At 37.6% G+C, this 24,403-nt stretch overlaps 1 protein-coding gene across 8 annotated transcripts in view; it reads left to right on the top strand.

The window, feature by feature from the left end:
• Positions 1-24,403, top strand: part of RNF111 (ring finger protein 111) — a 103,762-nt gene that overhangs the window by 73,004 nt on the left and 6,355 nt on the right. For 3 of the 8 annotated variants that reach the window (XM_014530875.1, XM_005883279.2, XM_014530874.1), the window contains exons 6-11: positions 4,279-4,598; positions 8,372-8,630; positions 13,606-13,954; positions 15,608-15,760; positions 16,794-16,920; positions 22,767-22,859. In XM_014530875.1, the coding sequence (XP_014386361.1) occupies positions 4,279-4,598; positions 8,372-8,630; positions 13,606-13,954; positions 15,608-15,760; positions 16,794-16,920; positions 22,767-22,859 (1,301 nt within the window). The remainder of the gene's footprint in view (positions 1-4,278; positions 4,599-8,371; positions 8,631-13,605; positions 13,955-15,607; positions 15,761-16,793; positions 16,921-22,766; positions 22,860-24,403) is intronic. The other 5 variants (XM_005883281.2, XM_005883280.2, XM_014530877.1 and 2 more) reach the window with 4 other exon arrangements.

Below are 24,403 nucleotides of genomic sequence, written 5' to 3'. Positions count from 1 at the left end.
TCGGTGGGGTGATTGGGCCCCCTCTTGCACCCGCCATGGCCTGGCACTGCCTCCTCACCTCCACCATCCCACCAAGGTTGCATTCTCATTGTGGTCAGCAGCGCCTGCACTGCCACCTGCTGCCAGTGCCATGTTCTGCGCCACCCCTGGTAGTGCACGGCATAGCGAGTGTTTGAACTACTGTTGAACAATTTGCATATTAGGCTTTTAGTAGGATATTTTAATTAGCATTGTTATTGCTAGTTTTTTCTTCTGTCATTTAGTTATTATCTATCATATTATCATTTAATTCTTAAAAACTTCTTGATGTTGTTATTATTCTTCCCATCAGAAATGAAGAAATCTGGAATGTTAAATACTTTCAAGGTTAATAATCTTTGAGCAAAGATTTGAACTCTATTCATTTACTCCTCTTTCCTGATAGCTTTATGTACCCTTATTCTTATCTGGATTTTATGTGACAGAGTCCCAACTTTATTTCAAGATAGTCTCAAATCTTTCGTTTATTTATTCATTCATTTAAGACCCTTGGTCACCCAGGATTCACATTTAATCTCCTAAGTAGCAGCATTACAACCTGAATGGCCTTCTCATGGTATCACTGTAACGATATTGATGGATAGACTTTGTGTTGTATTTCTCTGGACTAGGAGGACCTTGTTCCAGGCCAGATTGTTCCTCTGTATAAACCTGATAGACGCATATACAGATATTCAGGATACATAGGGGCACTCAGTTCTTATGGCTTCATTTTATTCTATGACTCTATAGAACATCAGTCACCTATTTTCTTCACATCTTGTCCTTACTTTGCATTTTTTTTTTAAAAATTCTGTACTGTTTAAAGTATTATGTATGTCTCCTTTTTCCCCCATTAACCATTCCCCAGCCACTCTCAGCCCCCAGCACATGCCCTCATCCCCCTAGTATCTGTGTCCATTGGTAATGTTTATATGCATGCATACAAGTCCTTTGGTAGATCTCTTACCCTGTTATAACTTTGCATTTTATTGCATAGTTCCAACCTTGGAAAACTTAAGCCAGCTTTGCTCTATCCAGGTTTCTAAATTGGGCTAACAAAATGCATAGAACCAAGCAGATTGGATGTATGGTATCTAATCTCAGGCTTTTGGTAGAAAGTTGCCATAGTATGATGTATCTTAATCGGTTACCTTTTCTTCCTCTCAATGGCTATTCCAAAATTCTCTCATTCTCCTTAAAACTTTTATTCCTTCAGGGGAAAGTAAAAAAAAAAAATAAATGGAGGGAGGTTAAAGCTCTGGCCAGGTAGCTCAGTTGTTTAGAGCATCATCCTGATACTCCAAAGTTGCAGGTTTGATCTTCATTTAGGGCATATACAAGAAGCAACCAATGAATGCATAAATAAAAAGTGGAACAACAAATCTATTTTTCTCTCTCCTATATTCAACTTAGTGGGTCAGTTATAATACCGATTGATTTATATCTTAAATTGACTTTATGCTTGATGATGAGCTACTTGAAGATCAAAGATCAGGTCTGTCTTTTCCTTCTTTTTTTGTTAATTCTCACCCAAGGATTTTTAAAAAATATATATTTTATTGATTTTTTACAGAGAGGAAGGGAAAGGGATAGAGAGTTAGAAACATCGATGAGAGAGAAACATTGATCAGCTGCCTCCTGCACACTCCCCATTGGGGATGTGCCCGCAACCAAGGTACATGCCCTTGACAGAAATCGAACCTGGGACCCTTGAGTCCGCAGGCTGATGCTCTTATCTGCTGAGCCAAACCGGTTAGGGCCCAAGGATTTTTTTCATTGCTTTTTCAGCAAGAGAGTGGAAGGGAGGGAGTGGGGAGAGAGGGAAACATGGATGTGAGAGAGACATATCAATTGGTTGTCTCCTGCACACTCCCAGACGCGGGGAGCAAACCTGAAACCCAGGTATCCATGCCCTTGAACAGTAATGGAACCTGCGACCCTGTGGTGCGCAGGCCGAGATTCTAACCACTGAGCAACCGGCCAGGGCTCCAGTGCCTTTTGTAAGTCCTTTACCATATCATTATTTTGTGTAAGACTTGCCAAGTGAATGAATAAATGCATGAGTACATCTCAGTAATTCTCCTAGAATTACAGTGAAAGGACTTTAACCAGCTTGATGTCACTGGTCTGTAGAGTTAATTTTCCTGGTGCAGGTTTGTGATTGTCTCATTTTTGGTGGATACTCTGGGCTAATTTTAATAAAAAATGTTTTATTTACTTGATCAGATATTTCTGTATTTCACTTCTAATTTATGGCAGTTTTCCTTGGTCAATAACTCTCCTTTAAATTTTTATTTCTTGATTTTAGAGAGAAGGAGGAAGGAGGGGTGGGGGGAGAGAGAGAAATATCTATTTGTTGTTCCATTTACTTATGCATTCATTGATTGTTTCTTGTTTGTGCCCTGACTGGGGATTGAATCTGCAACCTTGGCGTTATCAGGATGGCACTCTTCCCAGCTAGGGCTAGACAGTAACTCTTGAACAAGAGGAGAATCAGTTGTCTGTACTTTGAGTTGCTAACCTGTTTGAGCAACAAAGATGTTTTGAACTGTAGGAAAATAGACAATTTAATTGGAGGCCAAAACTGTACCCTAACAGGTAGAACTATAAGGCCAGCCTTCTTTTTGAGGCCACGCTTTTAATGATCTGACCCCTTAAATATGCGCTCAGTCTTAAATATATTCTAGTCATTGTACTTCGTTTTCTTTCACTCTGAGTTTTGTATTTGAAATATTTGAAGACATAGAAGGTGTACATTCTTTCTGAATAAGGTAAATGTCATATCTGTCACTCCAGTCACAGTTCTTGCAATCCATAGATTTGCTCTTGTTACAAACTCATCTCTTGAGTTATACAAAATTCTCAAATAATTGGATTTGTAAAATTAAAGTATCAGAATTATAAGGTACCAGGAAAGTCATTTAGGTCATCCATTGAATGGATTTAGTGTCCCAGAGGTTTTCAATCTTTTTTTTTTTCTGAAGTAACACAATAAATGACATTCACTTGCACAACACTTTGACATGGGGGCTGAGATAAAACCCTGAAAATGTTGCAGGAAGTACTGCTCCTGTAATAATGAGTTTATTGCTACAAATATTACAGCATGTAGAAAATAGGTACTTAATGTTTGATTTAGCATAGCTAAGATAGGCTGTTGATCATAATCAGTTCCTGATCACTGGCTGTAACTCTGTCCAGGTTATTCAGGAAATTTGAAATCCAAATGAATGAAAGTGATATAGTTATAGAACTGATTTTAAAGTGCTATAGTTTATGTTTTAAAAGTAAACACCTTGTCCACTTGAATAGTTTTCTGTTACAGATTACTTGTAATAGTTAACCTCTCATCTAATGCTAACAAGATAGTACTAATCCAGTAGGCAATTAAGAGATTAGTAAAAAGTAGTCATCTTTTTTCTATCCAAGTTTACAGACTCCTGAATTCTAGTGTCCAGTGTCCAGCTTAAGAACCTTTACAAAAGGGTTCAGGAAATTTGCCCAAATTGGCCAGACTAGGAGCTTGGAAAGAAAGCTGCACAGATACTATAGAACAGGGATTAGATCATAGACGTCCCCCAGAAGGGAACCAGTGAAGGCAGGGTAGGACATGAATGGGAGGGCAGACCCAGGAGAATTACAGGGAGGTTTGCTGCAGTCAAACCTATCAACCCGAGCCTAAAGCACCACCACCCAAATTCATTTATGTGAGCCCATAAATTCCCTTACTTGTTTCAGCCAGTTTTTGTTGTATTTTTATACCATTTGTTAGTAACCAGAAGATTCCTAATTGGTACATTGACCCAGAAGAGATCAGCTAGGTACTGTGAGCCAAATGGGAGGAGAATATTCCTGGTATCAGTTACTCTAGAAATAAGGCTAGAACAATGGTACTCCAGAATCCTAAGGGTTCTGAGGAGATGCCTCTGGGGTCATATGGGTGATGCGGGAGGAAAAGACACAGCTCGGTTCTCCACTCTTCTAATTTATACATTCTAAGTAAAAAATTTTATCTCCATATTTATCTGTTTTATATAGTTTCCACATAATACATAGTTTGAGGAGAGGCTGTATGTTATAACTACTTTTAGAAGTTATATGATATGTATGTTAAACTGTGGCACTATCATATCCTTTTTTACAGAACTTACTAAACATTTCTTAATTCTTTATTTACTTATTTATATACAGAACCTGTTTATTACACAGTGATATTTGATCATTTGATTTTTCTATGCATTTCTTTTCTGTTACAAGATGACTTGAGGAGAGCTGCATCTAGTGCTGTAACGGAAAATGGTCCTCCTGCAATGCCAAGGTTACCTTCCTGCTGTCCCCAGCACTCGCCATGTGGAGGGTCGTCACAGAATCACCATGCATTAGGACATCCACACACAAGTTGCTTTCAGCAGCATGGCCACCATTTTCAACATCACCACCACCACCATCATACTCCCCACCCAGCTGTCCCAGTTTCTCCCTCCTATAGTGATCCTACATGCCCTGTGGAAAGACCTCCACAAGTACAAGCACCTTGTGGAGCAAATAGTAGTTCTGGTACCAGCTACCATGACCAGGTATGTGGAATTTATGACTTTTTCTTTCTTTTCTAAAATTTTAAAATATTGGGTGTTTGTTTTTTTCAGGAGGAAAAAACATACCTAATAATACATTTTATATGCTAAATAAGTCATTATTCTATTGACCATGCAAAAGTGGCCTAATTTAGTGGTCTGTAATTTTTTTCTTTTATTTAAGTCTCCAGGATTTTTTGATGGTCCAAATCAGGGGTGGGGCACGTCTGGCCCATGGGCCATATAAGGCCCAAGACATAATTTGGTCTGGCCCTGCCAAGGCATTAGGGGTGAGTTTGACCAAATATAGCAGCCTAATTCTGTATGGCCCTCGAATGATGTTATAAATATACAAAGGGCCCTTGGCAGAAAAGAGGTTCTCCACCCCTGCTCTAAATTATTGCAGTTAATAGAGGGGGTCAGGGATGTAGAAAATCAGAAATGAAACTATTTTTTATTCTAGAATGGTTTTGGTTTTTTAGTTAAATACAGGTAAACCTGATCTTTGGGATTGTATTTCAAACAAAGTGTTGAAACTGCATTGTTAATTTACTTAATGAGAAATTGGGAAATTCTCCCAGTTTTTACTCTTCTACCTCCTATTTTGGAGCTCCCTATAATCTCCATGAATCTCTAGAGATAAACAACCTTCTCAGATGCAAACCTGTGACATAGTTTCTCAGGAGCAGATGAGATTTTTAGTTTATAGGGAATTGAAATATCAGCAAAAAATTATAATTCAGTAAATTAGTTGATCATAGTGAATGCTCAGAATGTCAAATAATATTGCATTACTATTGGTGGTCACATGTAGTTAATGAAGTCAAGTTTATATGCTATTTTAACTTTTACTATGATATAAACTTGGGTGGTGTATACTTTAGAAAACAAAACATGTTATTTCAAAGTAAAGTGGTAGCTGACCTATATCTTAGAAAAAATACTGGGGAAAAAAAGTTAAAGAAAAAGATGAAGGGTTTACGCAAAAAAAGAAAAAAGCACCTCATAGACATAGACAACAGTATGGTGATTACCAGAGGGAAAGGAGGTTGCGGGGAGGTAGATGAGGGTAAAGGGGAGATAAATGGTGATGGAAGGAGACTTGACTTGGGATATTGGACAAAATATAGTATACAGATGATGTGTTATAGAATTGTACACCTGAAACCTATATAATTTTATTGACCAATGTCACCCCAACAAATTCAATTTAAAAAATAAACTTTATAGCAACTTGTTTTTTTTTTGTATTTTTTTTTGTATTCCTTGACCTTTCCTAAAGTACTTATTTCATCTTTAAATTTTGATGGTTATCACTTCTGCATCTGACAAATTAAAATATAATTAAGAAATATTGGTGTTCCCTTAAAAAAACACAATACAACTAGGTGCTGTTATCGAGAAGAAATGTTAAAATGTTTAGTGGAAAATTTGATTTAAAAGATTTTAGATGATGTTTTGGTAACAGTTCTAAGTATTAATATCTACTAACCATCTAGACCTGTGTACTTCTTGGGAATGAAGACGCAAAAGGAAAACTTTTCAGTGAACTGAATGAAATGCCCTACTTAAAAGCAAAATTTCCTTTTACTAGAAATTTGGGCTGAAGAGGGGTTTATAATTATAGTAGGAAAATGGTGAAGAAGTGAATCTACCAACTTCTCCCACATTCATTCAAGAGCTGCCAAAAGGTGGGCCTTTTGTTCATAGAATGTTGTTGTTGAAGTAATAAAATAATACAGCTGGTTTGAGAGATCAATTGTGTATGGCACATTTTCTTTCAACCTGACAGACTCAATTATAGGTAGAGTCTCTTACATTTCTGTTCAATGTAAAATAAATATAACCTATACTGTCTCTAAGTAGATGTATTTGGACTACATACAAAACTTGAGGTAAATCAGCAGAATCAGGCATTCAGTGGTGACAGCAGATATGAAGGAGAATAGAGTGAGGTTTTGGAGATATGAACAATTGAGATTCATATAGACATTTGGAATACTCTCTAATTAGGCACATGCTCATGAGATCACCTCCAGTTGAGACCTATGTGGCCACAATAGAAAGTGAAGAGTGAGAGACATAAACTGATCTGAGGATTTGTGATAGTGTAAGTCTTATGATTGAGTGCAAGATGGTGGATAGGCAGAGAAAGATTGGGGAGTATTAGGCCTCGTAGCAAAGAAGTTGCAGTAGTCACTTGACTCTCTATAGTCTTTACTATTTCTTTGTGTGAAGCTTCTTCCTCTTTTGAAAGAGTAGTTCAGTATTATGCTTATAATCTATGTAAAGTAATATTTGCCATTTTTGTACCAATCTCGATTATCCTTCCTTCCCTCTAGAATAGAATTGAATGAACTGTTGGAATTGTGAAAAATTGGTTTTCCCCTTTGTTGGTTTTTCCCCCTTTCTTTTTATTCTTTACTTGTAACTTTCCCTTCGGTTCCTTCCAGGAGGACCTTCACCCTACTTTACTCACTCTCTGGGAGTGTTCTTAATCAGTGACTGGAGAAAGAAGATAGGAAATTTGCTCACCTTCATAGTATGTTGATACTCCAGTGCATTTGCCAAATTTTAGCCTAAATAGGAAAATAGGGAAAGGATTTGAACCATAAATAAAAACTCATGACCTCACAGTATTATTCTTGAACCTTATTTACCCAATTTGAGGGCATACATTATATTTTCCAACTCAAAAGAAAGAGGCCAGGCATTAATTAGTTGTAGACACATAACATAGAGGAAGAAAGGACCTATTCTTTTTCACCTTCCCACAGCTTCTTCCTTCCCTTTTAGCATCCACAGTTTCTTTTGTTTCTGGTGTCCCCTGAGCCTGGAGCCCACTGAAAGCACAGAGACCACTATTCTTCCTCCTTGAATGGCCTGGGCCTCTTATATTACCCAAGCTTTCTTTATCTCCAGCCCTCAGCTCCCAGTGTTGAATAGTTCCTATATATAATTCCATATATAACACCAAATCTTTACTAGTATATTGTATAATCACATTTTAAAAATTACAGCTATGGTGAACACTAAGCAAAAGATTCTGTATTTAAATTAAGAATACAAATAAGCAATTCTATTTCTGTAATCTGCTTTAGATTAGAAGGTAAAGTGTTTTACATAGGAGTTTTCAGTGCTTTTGGGAGGAGGGGAGGGAACTTAATTACTTATGAGTAGACTCTTGGGTTTATTTTCCAACTTAGTATATGGACCTTCCCCAAATTCATGTTTCTAATAAAAGGAATCTTATGCCCTTTGTTATCTTGGGTAATGTTGGCACTATTTAAGATTCAGTTGAATATGTGCTATATACAGTTTAGAAATAGAACAAATTTTTGCCTAGAACCTTAATGTTTTCAGTAACGTGATTACATGTTATTCAGAGAAGTCCTAAATTACTAATAAGAATTTTGGGGTAAAGGAGAATATGGAAGTATGATTGAAAAGTTTTCTTTTTTTCTAAGATCTAGATAATGGAAGAGAAATAGACCTTAAAGTAATAATTAACTTTGTTCATCTTGTAGCATGGTCTTATGCTTGATTTTTAAAAATTGATTATAGATTTTAAGTATATAATTACAGTTTTTACAATCAAAGATACACAGTATTTTCTTGGTGTTCAGTAGGTTTCACACTAAAAATTTTATCATTTTCAAATTCTTAATTCAAAGATTCTATTTTCTAGATTACGTTAGAAGTACTTTTATAGCATAAGATGAAACAATGTTTTAAAAAAACTTTAGAAAGATAAAATACGATTCCTCTTTATGCAGCAGGCTTTGCCAGTGGACCTGAGCAGCAATGCTATCAGAAGTCATGGAAGTGCTGGTTTTCACGGAGCATCTGCATTTGACCCCTGCTGCCCTGTTTCTTCTTCCCGAGCTGCAATCTTTGGCCATCAGGCTGCTGCTGCTGTCCCGAGCCAGCCATTATCATTAGATGGTTATGGGTCAAGCATGGTTGCACAGCCCCAGCCCCAGCCCCCTGTACAAGCCTCACTCTCATCATGTCGACATTATATGCCACCTCCTTGTAAGTATAAATTTAACAGGCAGAAACCTTAAGGGCACCATATACAGGAAGCTTTTACATTCCTGTATGAAATTACCTTTCTGTCATCTTAATTTATAGATTTTTAGTATTTCCTTGCTCTAAGGAAATACTAAATGGGGTGTATTTTTCCCATTTCATCTTCCCTTCACCCCACATCCTCAAAACAGTCTTCTAAGGCAAAAAGGTCAGATGTTGTTTAAAAGGGTCAAGAAAATAAAAAGTTTATTTTATTTTACATTTTAACATTTTAATATCTATGAAATTGAAATACATTTAATGGCATACTAGATTCCTATAAAAGGAAGTTTTAGGGAACTTAGGTTTATCCTTTAAGAGTAATGGAAAATTTGGAAGTTTAGTAGTTGTTTCTAGACACAGGAAAGTAAATTTTGAATAAGAATTCTGAAACTGCCGAAACCGGTTTGGCTCAGTGGATAGAGCGTCGGCCTGTGGACTGAAAGGTCCCGGGTTCGATTCCGGTCAAGGGCATGTACCTTGGTTGCGGGCACATCCCCAGTAGGAGATGTGCAGGAGGCAGCTGGTCGATGTTTCTCTCTCATCGATGTTTCTAACTCTTTATCCCTCTCTCTTCCTCTCTGTAAAAAATCAATAAAAAAAAAAAAAAAAAGAATTCTGAAACTTAACTGAGGCATTAGAATTCCTTGACAAAAGCTTTACCAATTACAAAAGGTTTCCATATTCAGTAATGCAGGCAATTAAAATAGAATCAGACATGACTTTTTTAAAGAAATTGAAATCTATGAGATATCAGAAATAAGAAATAACCTAAAGCTATGTAACATGTATTTACTACTTCATTAAATCATAGGCTAATAATCGTGGAAATTTAATAAGTACTTTGATTTAAGAACTGAAAATTCATGCAAGGAATAAACCAGGCTTTTGTTCTGATTACATGGGAAGTATCATTTTCAGTTATATATCTCATTAGATTTCTTCTTTCATTCCTCTAATTTTTTTAAGTTTGTATTCTACATATAACTAGAGTCAAACCAGAATTTGTACAGTGAAACCTGGTGACATGATTTATTTTTACAATAATGCAACTTAACATTTAAAATGTAAGCTAGAAAACAGGTTTTGAAACAGTTTTTGCAAAGCATTGACAAATGGACAGATTCTGTATATGAACACTGGTATGAAATTATACAGGCTGATTTGTAATATTTGTTGATATTCATCTTCAACTGATCATCTTTTATTAAATACTCAAAATGTGTGGTTTTCTGCCCATCTCCTTTAAATAATATAGTGAGGCAACTTATAGTGAACTCATCCTTTTTAATGTCCTAATGAAGAAATAAATGTTTTAGACCAACTTGATTTATTATAAAAATAACGTGTACATCCTAAGAAGTTCAAACTGCAGAATGATATAAAATGAGAAGTTAAAAGCCCTTCTCCCCACATCCTACTAATCTTAACACCATAGAGGTAACAACTGTTTATAAAACCTTTTAGAAATTTTATTTGAACATACAAGTATATATATTTAAAAAATGGAATCATATTAAACATTATTTGCCTCTTGCTTTTGGACTCCTGATGTTTTTTAAATTTAACAATGCCTTGATTTTTTCCATATTAGCACATAAAAATCTAGTTCATTGTTTTTAATACCTTTATAATATTCCATTACCAGTTCCTCTGTTGATGGACATTTAAATTGTTTGTAGTTTTTTGGTTTTTAAAAAATATATTTTATTGATTTTTTTACAGAGAGGAAGGGAGAGGGAAAGAGAGTTAGAAACATCGATGAGAGAGAAGCATCGATCAGCTGCCTCCTGCACACCCCCTACCGGGGATGTGCCTGCAACCAAGGTACATGCCCTTGGCTGGAATCGAACCCGGGACCCTTCAGTCCGCAGGCCGACGCTCTATCCACTGAGCCAAACCAGTCAGGGCGATTGTTTGTAGTTTTTTAATCTATCTGTAGGATAACTTCCTAAGAGTGAGATTGCTGGGTCAAAGTGACATATTGAACTTTTAGGAAGTTGAATATCAGTAACTTTTTTTTTTTAACTCGCAAGAGCACATAAAATAGGGAAGGAAGAGAAATAATCTGTGGGAATGCAGAATGGTATTTTTCCACAATGGTTAGCAATCTGTTTTGTTTAGATATATAGTGATTATAATGATGGCTTATATTCTCACCACACAGAAAAAGATGGTATCTATGTGACGTGATTGGATGTGTTAATTAACCTTATTGTTATAATTATTTCATAAAGTATATGTATGCCAAATCATATTGTACACCTTAAATATATACAGTTGTATTTGTTAACTAGAGGCCTGGTGCCCGAATTTTTGCACCTTGGGGTCCCTCGGCCTGGCCTGCAGGATTGGGCCAAAACCAGCTCTCCGACGTCCCCTGAGGGGTCGGATTGCGAGAGGGCACAGGCCAGGCCAAAGGATCCAACCGGTGCATGATCAGGGCCGGGAGGAGACGTGGGAGGTTGGCCAGCCGGGGCGGGACTGCAGGGAGGGTTCCAGTGCGTATCTGGTCCGTCTCACTCAGTTCCGAGCTGGACCCCCCCAGCAGCAAGCTAACCTACCAGTTGGAGCGCCTGCCCCCTGGTGGTCAGTGCCCGTCATAGCGAGCAGTGAGTTTCCTTAGCATATCATTAGCATATTACACTTTGATTGGTTGAACAGCTGACCGTTCGACCGGACACTTAGCATATTAGGCTTTTATTGTATAGGGTTATACCTCAATAAAGCTGAAAAATAAAATGATTGTTGAAGAGTTTAACTTAAGTAAATTCATTCTGAAGCAAAACTTAAAAAATTTGTAATATTTGTGAATATTATTTTTTGCATAATGATTATAGAAATAGAAAACTTTGAGATGAAACTGGAAAAATGTTCTAAAATTGAGAAAAGATAGTTAATGATAAAACAGTGACTTTTTTTTATGTTCAAGAAGTACTGAGTTTGGTGACTTCCTAAAGCATTAATTTGAAAATATAACTTTAAAAAAAATATCAGTTTAAAAATTTGTCTTACAACCCTGTTGAGCTACTGAATGTTTCTTTTAAATACATGCTAGCAAGGTTTCATTTGAAAATATAGCTGAATGAGTGTTCATGGTTACTTGCTGACTGAATCAAAAGAATGAAAAATTGAAGGAATTTCTTCTGGAATGAAACTAGAGAATGGCCATAGCTTCATACCAGACTACTGAGAAAATCTTCCACATTCAAACACAAATTCATGGAGGAGACCAGCATACTTTTAGACTTCAAACAGTTATATCTCTCTTAGAAACACAAAGATTCAGAGTAAAGATATGGGGGAAATTATCTTTATGAAGGGCTGATTTCCATGGCATGTTCCTGGCAAATCTGTCTCTTTCATTTTCTTAACCCCTAGAGTGCCAGGGAGCGCGATTGTGCTCCTCCTGTCTTTCGCCAAAAGTGCCGGGAGTGCGCTATCGCGCTCCTCCTGCAGTGTCCAGTTCTAAGTCTGCTTTTATTAGTGATGATGATATTGCTAAATATGTCAATTCTTGCTGTGAAGATGATGATTTTGTGGAAGATATTGAATATGTAACTTCATTTACTTGCGATTCATAAATTTTTTCCTAAACTGCTGTAAGATCAGCAAAAATACCTTGGCAATTTTAGCATAGTTCCTAGGATATTGGTTGGCACTCAAAGGGTTAATGTAACACAGGAAAATGGCATGGGGCAGGGAAAGAGAAGAGCAGCAATTAAAGAATGTCTTTGCCGTCTTGCCTCGAGGACTCCTAAGTTCCTTGCCTTTCTCTAGTGCTCTACAACCAGTAAATCCTAAAGCAAAGAAGATTTATGTATTTAGAAATATATAACATACATTTGGCTTCACAAAAGCAAAAAAAAAAATTATAAATGGCAAAATATAATTGACAAAAGAAAATTCAGAAAAATGTTTATACCTTATTATGAGAAAGTTTCCATGTATACAAAGAATATTTACAGATCAACAAGAAAAGGTGAACAGGAGGCTAAGAATATGAATAGATATTTCTGGGAAGAAATATAAGTGGTTAATAAATAGACGATTTTTCTCAGATTGGCATCTTAAAAATTTATTGATAGTGTAGGGATAGTCAGACCCACTCATGTACTGTTAGTGGAAATATTAATTTCTGTAACCTTTTGGGAAGGGTATTTTGTCAACTGGTATCTAGATTATTCTCTTAGACTCAGACATACTTATAGGAATTTATGCTACAATAATTTTCCATGAATAATGTCTCTGTGCACGCGCACACACATACACTTACGTACATGCACATATGAGTGAGCAACATAGGAGGACCATACACAGATGTGTATTACAGCATTTGGGTTGCTTTCAATTTTTAAAGAAATATTAGACTTTATTTTTTAGAACAGTTTTAGATTCACAGAAAAATTGAGACAATAGCTCAGAGAGTTTGTATATACTCCACATCTAGTTTCCCTTATTACTAATATCATACATTATTATAGTACATTTGTTAAAATTAAACAATATTGATACATTATTTTTTTATACATTGTTATTAACTAAAGTCCATGGTTTACTCGGACTTGTTAATTTTAGCTAGCTTTTAATTTTTATCAATGGCAATTTCTTCAATAAATCTTGGTACGTTCCCATAATAGAATGCTGTGAGACTGTGAATGAAGATATATGTATTGACATGAGAATATATCTAAGATTATTCCAAGAAAGGATGCAGAGCGAAATTGAACAGACTTGATAAAGTATTCATTAAAATTAAGTATGTGCTAGCCTGGGGAATGTCAGGGGGCGGGGGGTAGAAGGAGACATATGTAATACTCTTTGTAATACTTTAAGAAAAAAAAAAATTAAGTATGTGCTAATACATTTGTAAAATCCAGTAGGGATGAGTAATAGCAATATGTGCTCAACTGCATGGTGTCTGTGTGTTTCTTTACAGATGCTTCTTTAACAAGACCACTTCATCATCAAGCCTCTGCCTGCCCCCACTCTCATGGGAACCCTCCTCCTCAGACGCAGCCTCCACCTCAAGTGGATTACGTTATTCCTCATCCTGTACATGCTTTCCATTCTCAGATGTCTTCTCATACAACATCTCACCCAGTGGCACCCCCACCCCCAACTCACTTAGCCAGTGCAGCTGCACCAATCCCTCAACATCTTCCTCCCTCACACCAGCCGATTTCACACCATATTCCAGCCACTGCACCTCCAGCACAGAGACTGCATCCTCATGAAGTAATGCAGAGGATGGAAGTTCAAAGGAGGAGGATGATGCAGCATCCAACGTAGGTTTTATACTTTTAAAAAGATAATCACACTTTACTCCATTCCCTTCTATCTCCACTGGTCTTTAAAACTATAAAACCTGTAGAAGTGATAGAACTGTATTAAATCCTCAGTTTAAAAGAAAATTAATTCTTTACTAACTAGAATCTTCCTCTTATCCTGAGTTGTAGAGGTTGACAAAACAATTTTATATCAGGTCATCTAATGAAATCAAACCATTTTCAGGATAGTATCCAGGGTCATTTACTTGTGCAAACCAATCCCTTCTTTTCCTGTTTCCTCAGTATTCCATAGTAAAGATAAATGTTAGAATTGATGGTTCAGGGGGAAAAGATATAATGTTATTATAGATATAATTTGACATATATTATCAACCAGAGGGAAGAACAGTATTAGCATTATCAACTGGTATTGAAAAAATAGCCTTCTTTAGTTTTTATTTACAAATTTAAATATCAAAATATTGTACTCCACAAACATGCAAAAACTATAATTGAACTTTTTGTTTTCTTTTGAAAATTCAGGATCTAATTTTCTAATTCAGCGCAGTAAACTCTGTTGGTCTAATTCTGCCTACCTGTTTTTGTGAATAAAGTTTTATAGGAAAACATCTATACCTGTTCATTTATGTATTGTCAATGGCTTTTTTCACACTGCAAAGACTAAGTTGAGTAGTTGAGACAGAGACCAGGTGGCCTAAGAGCCAACAATATGTACTACTTGGCCCTTACAGAATGTGTTTGCAAAACTGTTGATCTAACTAATGACTTAGCACTTGTGTAACTTTTTGCTTGAGTTACATAATTTAAGATTATATCCAGAATCTCTGGCTGCTATTGCCATTCTAATATAGTAACCTTTTATATAGAAAGTTGCCAATTTAACATTCAGATCATCTAGTATTTAGAAAATTACTTTTTGTAATAGATTCAAAATCTGTAATTATGTTAGAAACTAATAGAAAATAAGAATTAGAATAAAAATTACTACCTGGAACTTTTTTAAATAAGTACTTAGAACTTTATGGCGATTTACAATTGTACATTTGACTGACTTAAGGCTAGAAAGAGAAGATATAATAAGCTGGGATGAAGAATAAAGAGTGTGAATGGAGTAGTAACACTTTCTCAGATGTTAATTCAAATGATGCTAACACGTACTTGGCATCTGTTTTTAAAAAAATGCACAAGGTCAAAATGTTTTTCTCTTAAAAGTTTTATCCATTAAAATGGATGAATGTTATAACATAAAAGTGAAGCAAACAAATAGCTTCCATTTTCTTGCCCTATATGTTTACATAAAATAACCTTTTTGTGCCTGCAGCATTTGCTGGGGTATTTAATTTTTAAAATTATATTTTTATTCCATTCCTACTATTCTATTTAAAATATCTACCTCAAAGAAGGTATACCAGATAATGTTAAAATTGCCCTTTTCTTTGGATGATATTTGAATTGGGGGCATTATAATAAATGGGCAGTAAGAATTTTGTGGGCTAGGGCTTCTTGATTTATTATGAATCATTAATTTTGTGTTATATTTCTATAATTTATTGTTATAGTTAATTTTATGACTAATCTATAGATGTTTGTACTATTAATACCAGATTGTTTTCTACATTAAGAAATAACCAATTATTCAATTATTTCCAGTGGTCTTTTTATGTTCTGTGTTTCCAGGCGGGCACATGAACGCCCCCCACCCCATCCACATAGGATGCACCCAAACTATGGTCATGGGCATCATATTCATGTGCCTCAGACAATGTCCTCACATCCTCGACAGGCTCCAGAGAGATCCGCCTGGTCAGTATCTTGTTTATTTTAAAGTTCTGCTCAGCATCTTGTGGTAAAACTGCTGGAAGAGATGCTTTGTAATGGAATGCCATACAAAAGGATGATGTGGAGAAACTGAATTGCAGCTTAGCTTTGAGGCACTGACTATGGGTGAGTTAAAGAGACCTGGAGATGAAAGAGTAGGAGCTTGAGTTCTGGATCAGGGAACCATGTTAAACAAGAGTAGAGCTTTTTTGGTTGTTTTTCAGGGGTGTCTATCATCAAAGTTAACTCCATAAGTGAATCCTACTTTTCACAACTTTTTTATCTACCTTTGTGCTCAAATTTGCTTTATCACGCTTAACCCCTGCTGTTGACAAGGGAAATCCAGCCTCCTAGGTTTCTGGTCTTTTCCTAGAGAAATGAAAGCAGATTTGCTCTAATTTTCTTTCTGAAACAATTGTTTGTAGGCAGTTGTTGAGATTTTGACCCTCAGTTGACTTTTGAGGCAAAATATAAAATGAGAGTATACTTAGCCTTTACCAATATTACTATTTGTAAAATTTTGTATACCCTTGCTTTGTAAGTTACAGAAGTGTTTGCTCTTCTGATTATCTTTGATGCCAACAAACAAAAGCCACTGTAACATCTGTAACATTCATGTAAACCAAAAAAGTGAACTCTGCTTTGTATGCTCCTCAAGTAGAATCAGACTTTTAGTTTGGAAGGAACCTTAGGGACCATTCAGTATACAGTTGACCCTTGAACAAGACGGGTGTGGATTCATGCAGTTCCAACCAATGTTGTTCAAGCGTCAACTGTATTGCTTTCCTTAGTAAGATGTGAAACTGTCCAAATTGCTTTGGGTCTCATGGTCACAAAATTGAATTTTTGAGTTTTAATTTCTGCAATGAATTTGAAATTATGAATTAAATCTTTTGGGCTAAATTATCTTTTTCTCAACTTATGTACATTAAAACTTAAATTACTTTCTCCCTCATTTCCGTTGATAATAAAGACACTAAGGATGTCTAAAAGTTAAACTCTTCTCATCCTTTGCCAGGGAACTGGGAATTGAAGCTGGAGTGACTGCGACTACTTACACACCTGGAGCATTGCATCCTCACTTGGCCCATTACCATGCACCACCTCGACTTCATCACTTACAATTAGGAGCACTTCCTTTAATGGTAAAATAGGAAATTTGCAAAATTCTGATATATTCTCCTAAAAGTATTCCTTCTTTTCTAAGTTAAATACTTTATTGGATATGTGTTTTAATGTATTAGTTGTTGTGGGTGTCTTAATAGAACTTGAGAATTGTTAGAGAAAATTTGCTATAAAAAGGTATTGGATACATTAAAATCTGTATTTGTATTGTAAAATGAACTCTTCTTAATGTAAAAATGACTACGGTTTTTCTTTTATTCAAAGATGACAATCTTGGTCCATTGTCATTAAAACGTGATTTATTTTTCATAATAGTAATTTGTTCTGATGTATTTGTACTTTATTCTCTTGTCTTCAGGACTATTAATTCTCTGTATCTGATTTGAACAGATTCAGATTTTGTTGATACCAGTTTGAGATCCAAAGAACAAGTTCAGCAAAAATTTACTGAGTTTGCTATTTATAACACATACTAGTTATAAAAGTGTACATAAAAGTGGTACAGAGAAGGGAGTAGTTTGGTTTTGTGCGGGTAGAGACACTGCAGGGAAGGGTTTCTGAGATGCTTTATTATGCATATGACTTCTGAACAGGCTTTGGAATTGAGAATGGTGCTCTTACAGTGGCCACAGCCTGTAAAGAGCTGTCAAATAGCCCTGACCGTTTGGCTTAGTAGATAGAGCGTCAGCCTGCAGACTGAAGGGTCCCAGGTTCGATTCCGGTCAAGAGCACATGCCCGGGTTACAGGCTCGATCCCCAGTAGGGGGCGTGCAGGAGGCAGCCAATCAATGATTCTCTCTCATCGTTGATCTTTCATTATGCTAAGTGAAATAAGCCAGTCAGAGAAAGATAAATACCTCATGATCTCACTCATTTGTGGAATATAGAGAACAACATAGACTCATGAACAGGGACAGATCCAAAGACAGAGAAACAGCGATCAGACTATTAACCCCCAGAGGGATAGTAGGGGAAGGAGGGGGCAAGGGGAAGAGATCAACCAAAGGTCTTGTATGCATGCATATAAGCCAAATCAATATACCTTAACTCATAAAGAATTAAAAAAAAAAAAAGAAGAGCTGTCAAATAGCATAAGTCAAGCAACTCCAAGTAAATTGGAACTTCTAGATCTTAAGGGTGAGGGAGACTTAGCAATACAAAATAATGTTGCCCTGCCAAGAAACTTGGACTCAATGAACCATTGGAAAAGGGAACATCTTGATCATATTTATGTTTTAGAGTGATTAAATCAGCTTGTAATGAGAAAGACCACCTTCTCAGTTGTGTGGAAAATAGATTTCAGGGTGGAAGGAACTAGTTAAGACTTACAGTAGAAGAGGTAAAGTGATGAATTCCTGAACAAAGGCAATAGCAGTTGCCACAAAAATGATGGGACACATTTGAGTAATATTTAGGATGATTTCTAGCTTGGATTATTAGGTGCATAGTGGTGCCACTCACTGAGTTGGAGAATATTAGATGAGGGTTTAAAAGAGGGGTTAGATGAGTTAGGTTTTGGATATATTGAATCTTAAATAACCGTGTGTATCAAGTTGGAATGTCCAGTAGGAAGTTAAGTTTATGGTCTGAACTTTCAAATCATAAACACATCTTGAGTTAGAGATATTGTGCTCTGCCAATATCTATATATATAAAAAGCTTGTGACCGGTCATTATGACGCCCACTGTAGCTGGCCAACCAGCCCGATCGGGGCAAGCCAGCTGGACCCCACCCATGCATGAATTCATGCACCGGGGCTCTAGTATAATAATATATATGTGTCCACATATCTGTCATAATATGTGAATCTATGGAAGAAGATTAAACTTCCAGGAAAAATATGTAGAATGTGGAGAATGATAATACTATACTTGAAATAGGATTTGGAGAACTGGCTAGAGAATCAGAGGAGAAACAAAGTTAGAATAATGTCAGCCCTAGCCGATTTGACTCAGTGGATAGAGTGTTGGCCTGTGGACCAAAGCATCCTGGGTTCAATTCCAGTCAAAGCACATACCTCAGTTGCAGCTTCTCCCTGACCTGGGCCCTGGTTAGGGCACATGCAGGAGGCAACCAATCAATATGTTTCTCTCACATCGATATTTTTCTCTGTCTTTCCCTCTCTATTCCACTCTCTCTAAAAATCAGTGGAAAAACATCCTCAGGTGAGGATTTTAAAAAGAAAAAAAGAATAATGTCAAAATAATATGGTCAGTAGTGTCTCACCCCCAAAAAATAAAGTTTGAAAAATATGTAATGCATTTATTTGGCATTGGAGTAGTTATTGGTGACTTTTGTCAGAGTGATTTTAGCAATAGTGAAAAATGGAGAACTGGGTGCTTCTTAGATTACAGTAAGGAAGGTGAAAATGTGAGGTCAGTGAATATCAAGTACTTGAACAGCCTAGTATGGCTGTGGCTTAGTGGTTTAGCATAGACCTATGAATGAGGTTGTCACGTTTGACTCCCGGTCAGGGCAGGTTTCAGGCTCCATCCCCAGTGGGCAGCTGCACAAGGCAGCTGATTAATGATTCTCTTTCATTATTGATGTTTCTATCTTTCTTTCCCTCTCCTTTCCTCTCTGAAATCAACAAAAATATTTTAAAAATATGAAAAATATATATATAAACTACTTGAATTGAATATAAGCTTGGCTGTGAAGGGAAATAGGCTTGAAAATTATTTCAGGTTCAAGAAGATAACTTCACTTTAGAGAAACTTGAATTATTTTAGGTTTAAGATAACAACATTAAAGAGAACTTGTTTGAAGTTATAGAAGAGAGGGGTGACATACCCAGGGTGGGGGAACAAGAGAAGATGGGAACAGGTGATAGAGATGAACTTTGAGAGGAGAAAGAGGAAGCTAATCCATAAAAGCTAGAGAAAGGAGACTAGGGAGGTTTATAGGGAAGTACAGGTTTAAATAATTTGGGGGTCAGAGTTCCTGTCTGATTTTTCATTTTCCTTGGAGATGTGTAGGAGGTTGGGTTATCTGCTGAGAGCTGGGCAATATTGATCGTTTCAAAATTTTTTATTTATGATTTGAGAGAGAAACATTGATTGGTTTTTGCACTTATGATACATTCATTGGATCCTTGTATGTTCCCTGACTGGAGATCGAGCCCGCAACCTTGGTGTATCGGGATGAAGCTCTAACCAACTGAGCTAACAGGCCAGGACTTCAATATTGATTTTTTTTAAAAATTAAATCTTTATTTTCAGATTATTTACAGCTGTTCCTCTTTTTTTCCCCCATAGCTCCCCTCCACCTGGTTCCCACCCCTCCATCTGCCCTTACCCCACCCCCCCCACTGTCCTCATCCATAGGTGTACGATTTTTGTCCAGTCTCTTCCCGAACTCCCCATACCCCTTTCCCCCCGAGAATAGTCAGTCCACTCCCTTTCTATGCCCCTGATTCTATTATATTCACCAGTTTATTCTGTTCATCAGATAATTTATTCACTTGATGTTTAGATTCACTTGTTGATAGATGTGTATTTGTTGTTCATAATTTGTATCTTTACCTTTTTCTTCTTCTTCTTCTTCCTCTTCTTAAAGAATACCTTTCAGCATTTCATATAATGCTGGTTTGGTGGTGATGAACTCCTTTAGCTTTTTCTTATCTGTGAAGCTCTTTATCTGACCTTCAATTCTGAATGATAGCTTTGCTGGATAAAGTAATCTTGGTTGTAGGTTCTTGCTATTCATCACTTTGAATATTTCTTGCCACTCCCTTCTGGCCTGCAAAGTTTCTGTTGAGAAATCAGCTGACAGTCGTATGGGTACTCCCTTATAGGTAACTGACTTTTTTTCTCTTGCTGCTTTTAAGATTCTCTCTTTGTCTTTTGCTCTTGGCATTTTAATTATGATGTGTCTTGGTGTGGTCCTCTTTGGATTCCTTTTGTTTGGGGTTCTCTGCGCTTCCTGGACTTGGAAGTCTATTTCTTTCACCAGGTAGGGGAAGTTTTCTGTCATTATTTCTTCAAATAGGTTTTCAATATCTTGCCCTCTCTCTTCTTCTGGTACCCCTATAATTCTGATGTTGGTACGCTTGAAGTTGTCCCAGAGGCTCCTTACACTATCTTCGTATTTTTGGATTCTTTTTTCATTTTGCTTTTCCGGTTGGGTGTTTTTTGCTTCTTCGTATTTCAAATCTTTGACTTGATTCTTGCGATCCTCTGGTCTGCTGTTGGGAGTCTGTATAATATTCTTTATTTCAGTCAGTGTATGCTTAATTTCTAGTTGGTCCTTTATCACAACATCGAGGGTCTCACTAGATTTCTTAAGGATCTCAATACATTTATCGGCGGTTTCCATAAAATTCTTGAAAAATCTTAGAACCGTGGTTTTGAACTCTATATCCAGTCGTTTGCTGTCCTCCATTTCTGTCATTTGTGACCTGTTTCTTTGTCTTCGCATTTTGTCTGCTTCCCTGTGTTGGTAGAGTGGTTTTGTGTGCTAGGTGTCCTACAGGGCCCAGTGGCTCAGCCTCCCCAGTTACCTGAGGTGGACACTCTTGGTGCACCCCCTTGTGGGCTTTGTGCACAGTCTTGTTGTAGTTATGCCTTGATTGTTTTAGGTGTCACTGGGAGGAATTGACCTCCAGGCCAATTGGCAGTGAGAATCAGCTGTGTCTGCAGTGGGAGAACTTCTGTGCTGAAGACACCCTTCTGGGGCAAGACTTGCTTCAGTGGGGCTTTGGTGCTCACTGAGTCTGCCCCCTGAGTGTGTTCCTTATGAATCTGAGGAGTTGTAATCTGGGTGGTCCCACTCTGACCACTGGGTACACTGGCTCTTGGATCTAAGGAGGTGCTAATTAAGCCTCTTCCTGAGGCAGTTAGTTAGGTAATTTTCAGATTGCAAAGGGCCAAGCCTTTCATATGCAAAAGCCTCAGTCGCACTGTACATGCGTGCCCGCACGTGGTATTTTGTGGAAGAGCCACACTCAAGGGGCCACAGTTTGCCGACCACTGCTTTAGAGGACGGGAAATAAAGTTTTGTTTGAAAATTTTCTGCATTTTTGTTCCTTAATACTGTTTAATAAAGCTCTTGGAAACTGATAAAATCTTATGAAAATTTTACTCTATATGTTTAGGGTACTATCAGTCTTAAGTTTGGGTATTTTCTACTTAGGATTCATTTTGCACAAAGGGTCCTATGTAATAAAGATGGAATGTGCAAATTGACCATCACTCAGTGACAAAGATGGCAGCATCCACTGCCAATAAGGAGGTAATATGCAAATTGATGTGACAAAGATGGTGGTGACCGGGCCAGGACACTTGCGTCATCGCCATGGTGATGACGCAGGCATCCCACCTTGCCCCGGCTGTTCCAGGCCTCTGGACAGTGCGCGCAGGCGCGGAGCGGCCGAGGCCAAGTGGGACACCTGCTATGAGAGGGGAGGCGGGGCGTGTCAGAAGCTACAGGAGGGTGGCAGGGCCAGAGCAAAGGCGGAAGGTAACTCCGGCTGGAGTGAAGTTGGAAGGCGGCAGCCAGAGCAAAGGCCCGTGTCCTGGGTGCCGGAGGGAAGCTGGTGCCAGCAGCCAGGGGAAGGAAGGCCTATTCTTGCACGAATCTTTGTGCATCGGGCCTCTAGTCAAATATAAGAAAGCTGTTATTTCTTGGGACAGCTGTTTCTTCTTTTTCATCTAATTACATTTTAAGAGCTATTATATACAGTATTATATTTGAAGAGGAACCTAACCCTGTTATAGAATGCTTAGTTGGAATTATATAGACTTACTAAAGTTGAATTTTGTGAGTAGGTGAATGGAGAGAATTGAGTGTCTGAATTATTCAATGTTAACAATAGAACTCTAGCCTGTGCTTAATTGGTTTAACTTATCTCTTCTGTTAAAATAGGTTCCTGACATGGCAGGCTACCCTCACATCCGTTACATTTCATCAGGATTGGATGGAACGTCATTTAGAGGTCCTTTCAGGGGCAATTTTGAGGTATGTAATAAAATTAATGAATTTATTTGCCACAGAACCATTAATGTAGGTAGAAAATATATGTGTTATTAGTATTCACAATTGTATAGGATTGCCTCTGTGACTGGGCAATAAGGCAGAAGACAGTAAAGTGTCTGAATTTCTGATATTGCTTCTAGGAACTGTGGTTTATAAACAGTATTAATCTTAGTTCAAAAATTACCCAAGGAGCCCTAGCCAGTTTGGCTCACTGGATAGAGCGTCGGCCCAAGCCCTGATCAGGGCGTGTGCAGGAGGCAACCAATCGATGTGTTTCTCTCACATTGATGTTTCTCTCTGTCTTTCCCTTTCTCTTCCACTCTCCCTAAAAATCAATGGGAAAATATTTTCCAGGGAGGATTAACAAAACAAAACAAAAATTACCCAAGCATTTAAAGAAGAGTAAATGAAAATAACCTAATATAAAGAAATATAGAAATGTACAAAATCATAAATATCAGATAAAGAACCATACTATGAAATGTTGGGGGCAGGGGCTTAATGCTTTTGACTAAGCTTAATTTTTATAAAAATATTAGAGGCCTGGTGCACAGGTGGGGGGGTCCCCTCAGCCCAGCCTGCACCCTCTCCAACCAAGGACCCCTTGAGGGATGTCTGACTGCCGGTTTAGGCCCGATTCCTGGCCTAAAAGTTAAACATCCCCCCACTTCTCCCCCAGTCTGATCGCCCCTCACTGCCTCTGCGTGCCGGCCTGATTGCCCCTAACTGCCCCCCATGCCTGCCTGGTCGCCCCCAACTGCCCCCTCCCTGCTGTCCTGGTCACTCCTAACTGCCCCCCCTGCCAGCCTAATCGCCCCCGCCTGCTTGTTCAGTCATTTGGTCATCCCTCACTAATCCCCCTGCTGGCCTGGTCATAGGCAGCCATTTGTGAGGGAGTGAGGGTTAATTTGCATATTACCTCTTTATTATATAGGATTGTGGGAGGAAAAGAAACCTAAGTAATTTAGTTTATAAGTAAATATCTCCTTGTTTGAATTTTCAGAAGAACAAATCATTTAAATATGGTTTAAAGTTTTATTTTGTTTCTTCATGTCAGTTTGTAAGTTAGAGTCAGTGGGACTTAGAAAATTGCTTGATTTGTTTCCCTCTTTTACTACAATGACTTCATCGTCTATATCAGGGGTGGGGAACATCCGGCCCTCAGGCTGTAAGGCCTACAAAATAATTTGGTCAGGCCCTGCCAAGACATTAGGGGTGAGTTAATTAAATGTTTGACCAAATATAGCAGGCTAATTTTTAAGTTGATAATTTTGTGTGGCCTGAAAATCTACACTAATAAAAGAGAAACATGGTAATTAGCGTACGACCGCTACCCTTTTCATTGGCTAATCAGTGAGTATATGCAAATTAACTGTCAGCCAAGATGGCGGCCGGCAGCCAGGCACTGAAGCGAGCAGGGAGGCTTGCTTGCTGCGGACTCCAACGGAACCGCCTCAGTTGCCGGCCTCTCAACTGCAACTCTAAGCAACTATGTACTATGTTGCAAATAAGAAGCTAAACAAAAC

Source organism: Myotis brandtii, unplaced genomic scaffold, assembly GCF_000412655.1.
Source record: "Myotis brandtii unplaced genomic scaffold, ASM41265v1 scaffold781, whole genome shotgun sequence".
NCBI classification, from domain to species: Eukaryota; Metazoa; Chordata; class Mammalia; order Chiroptera; family Vespertilionidae; genus Myotis; species Myotis brandtii.
The sequence above is the reverse complement of the archived record's forward strand: the minus strand, read 5'-3'. Positions and strand labels throughout refer to the sequence as shown.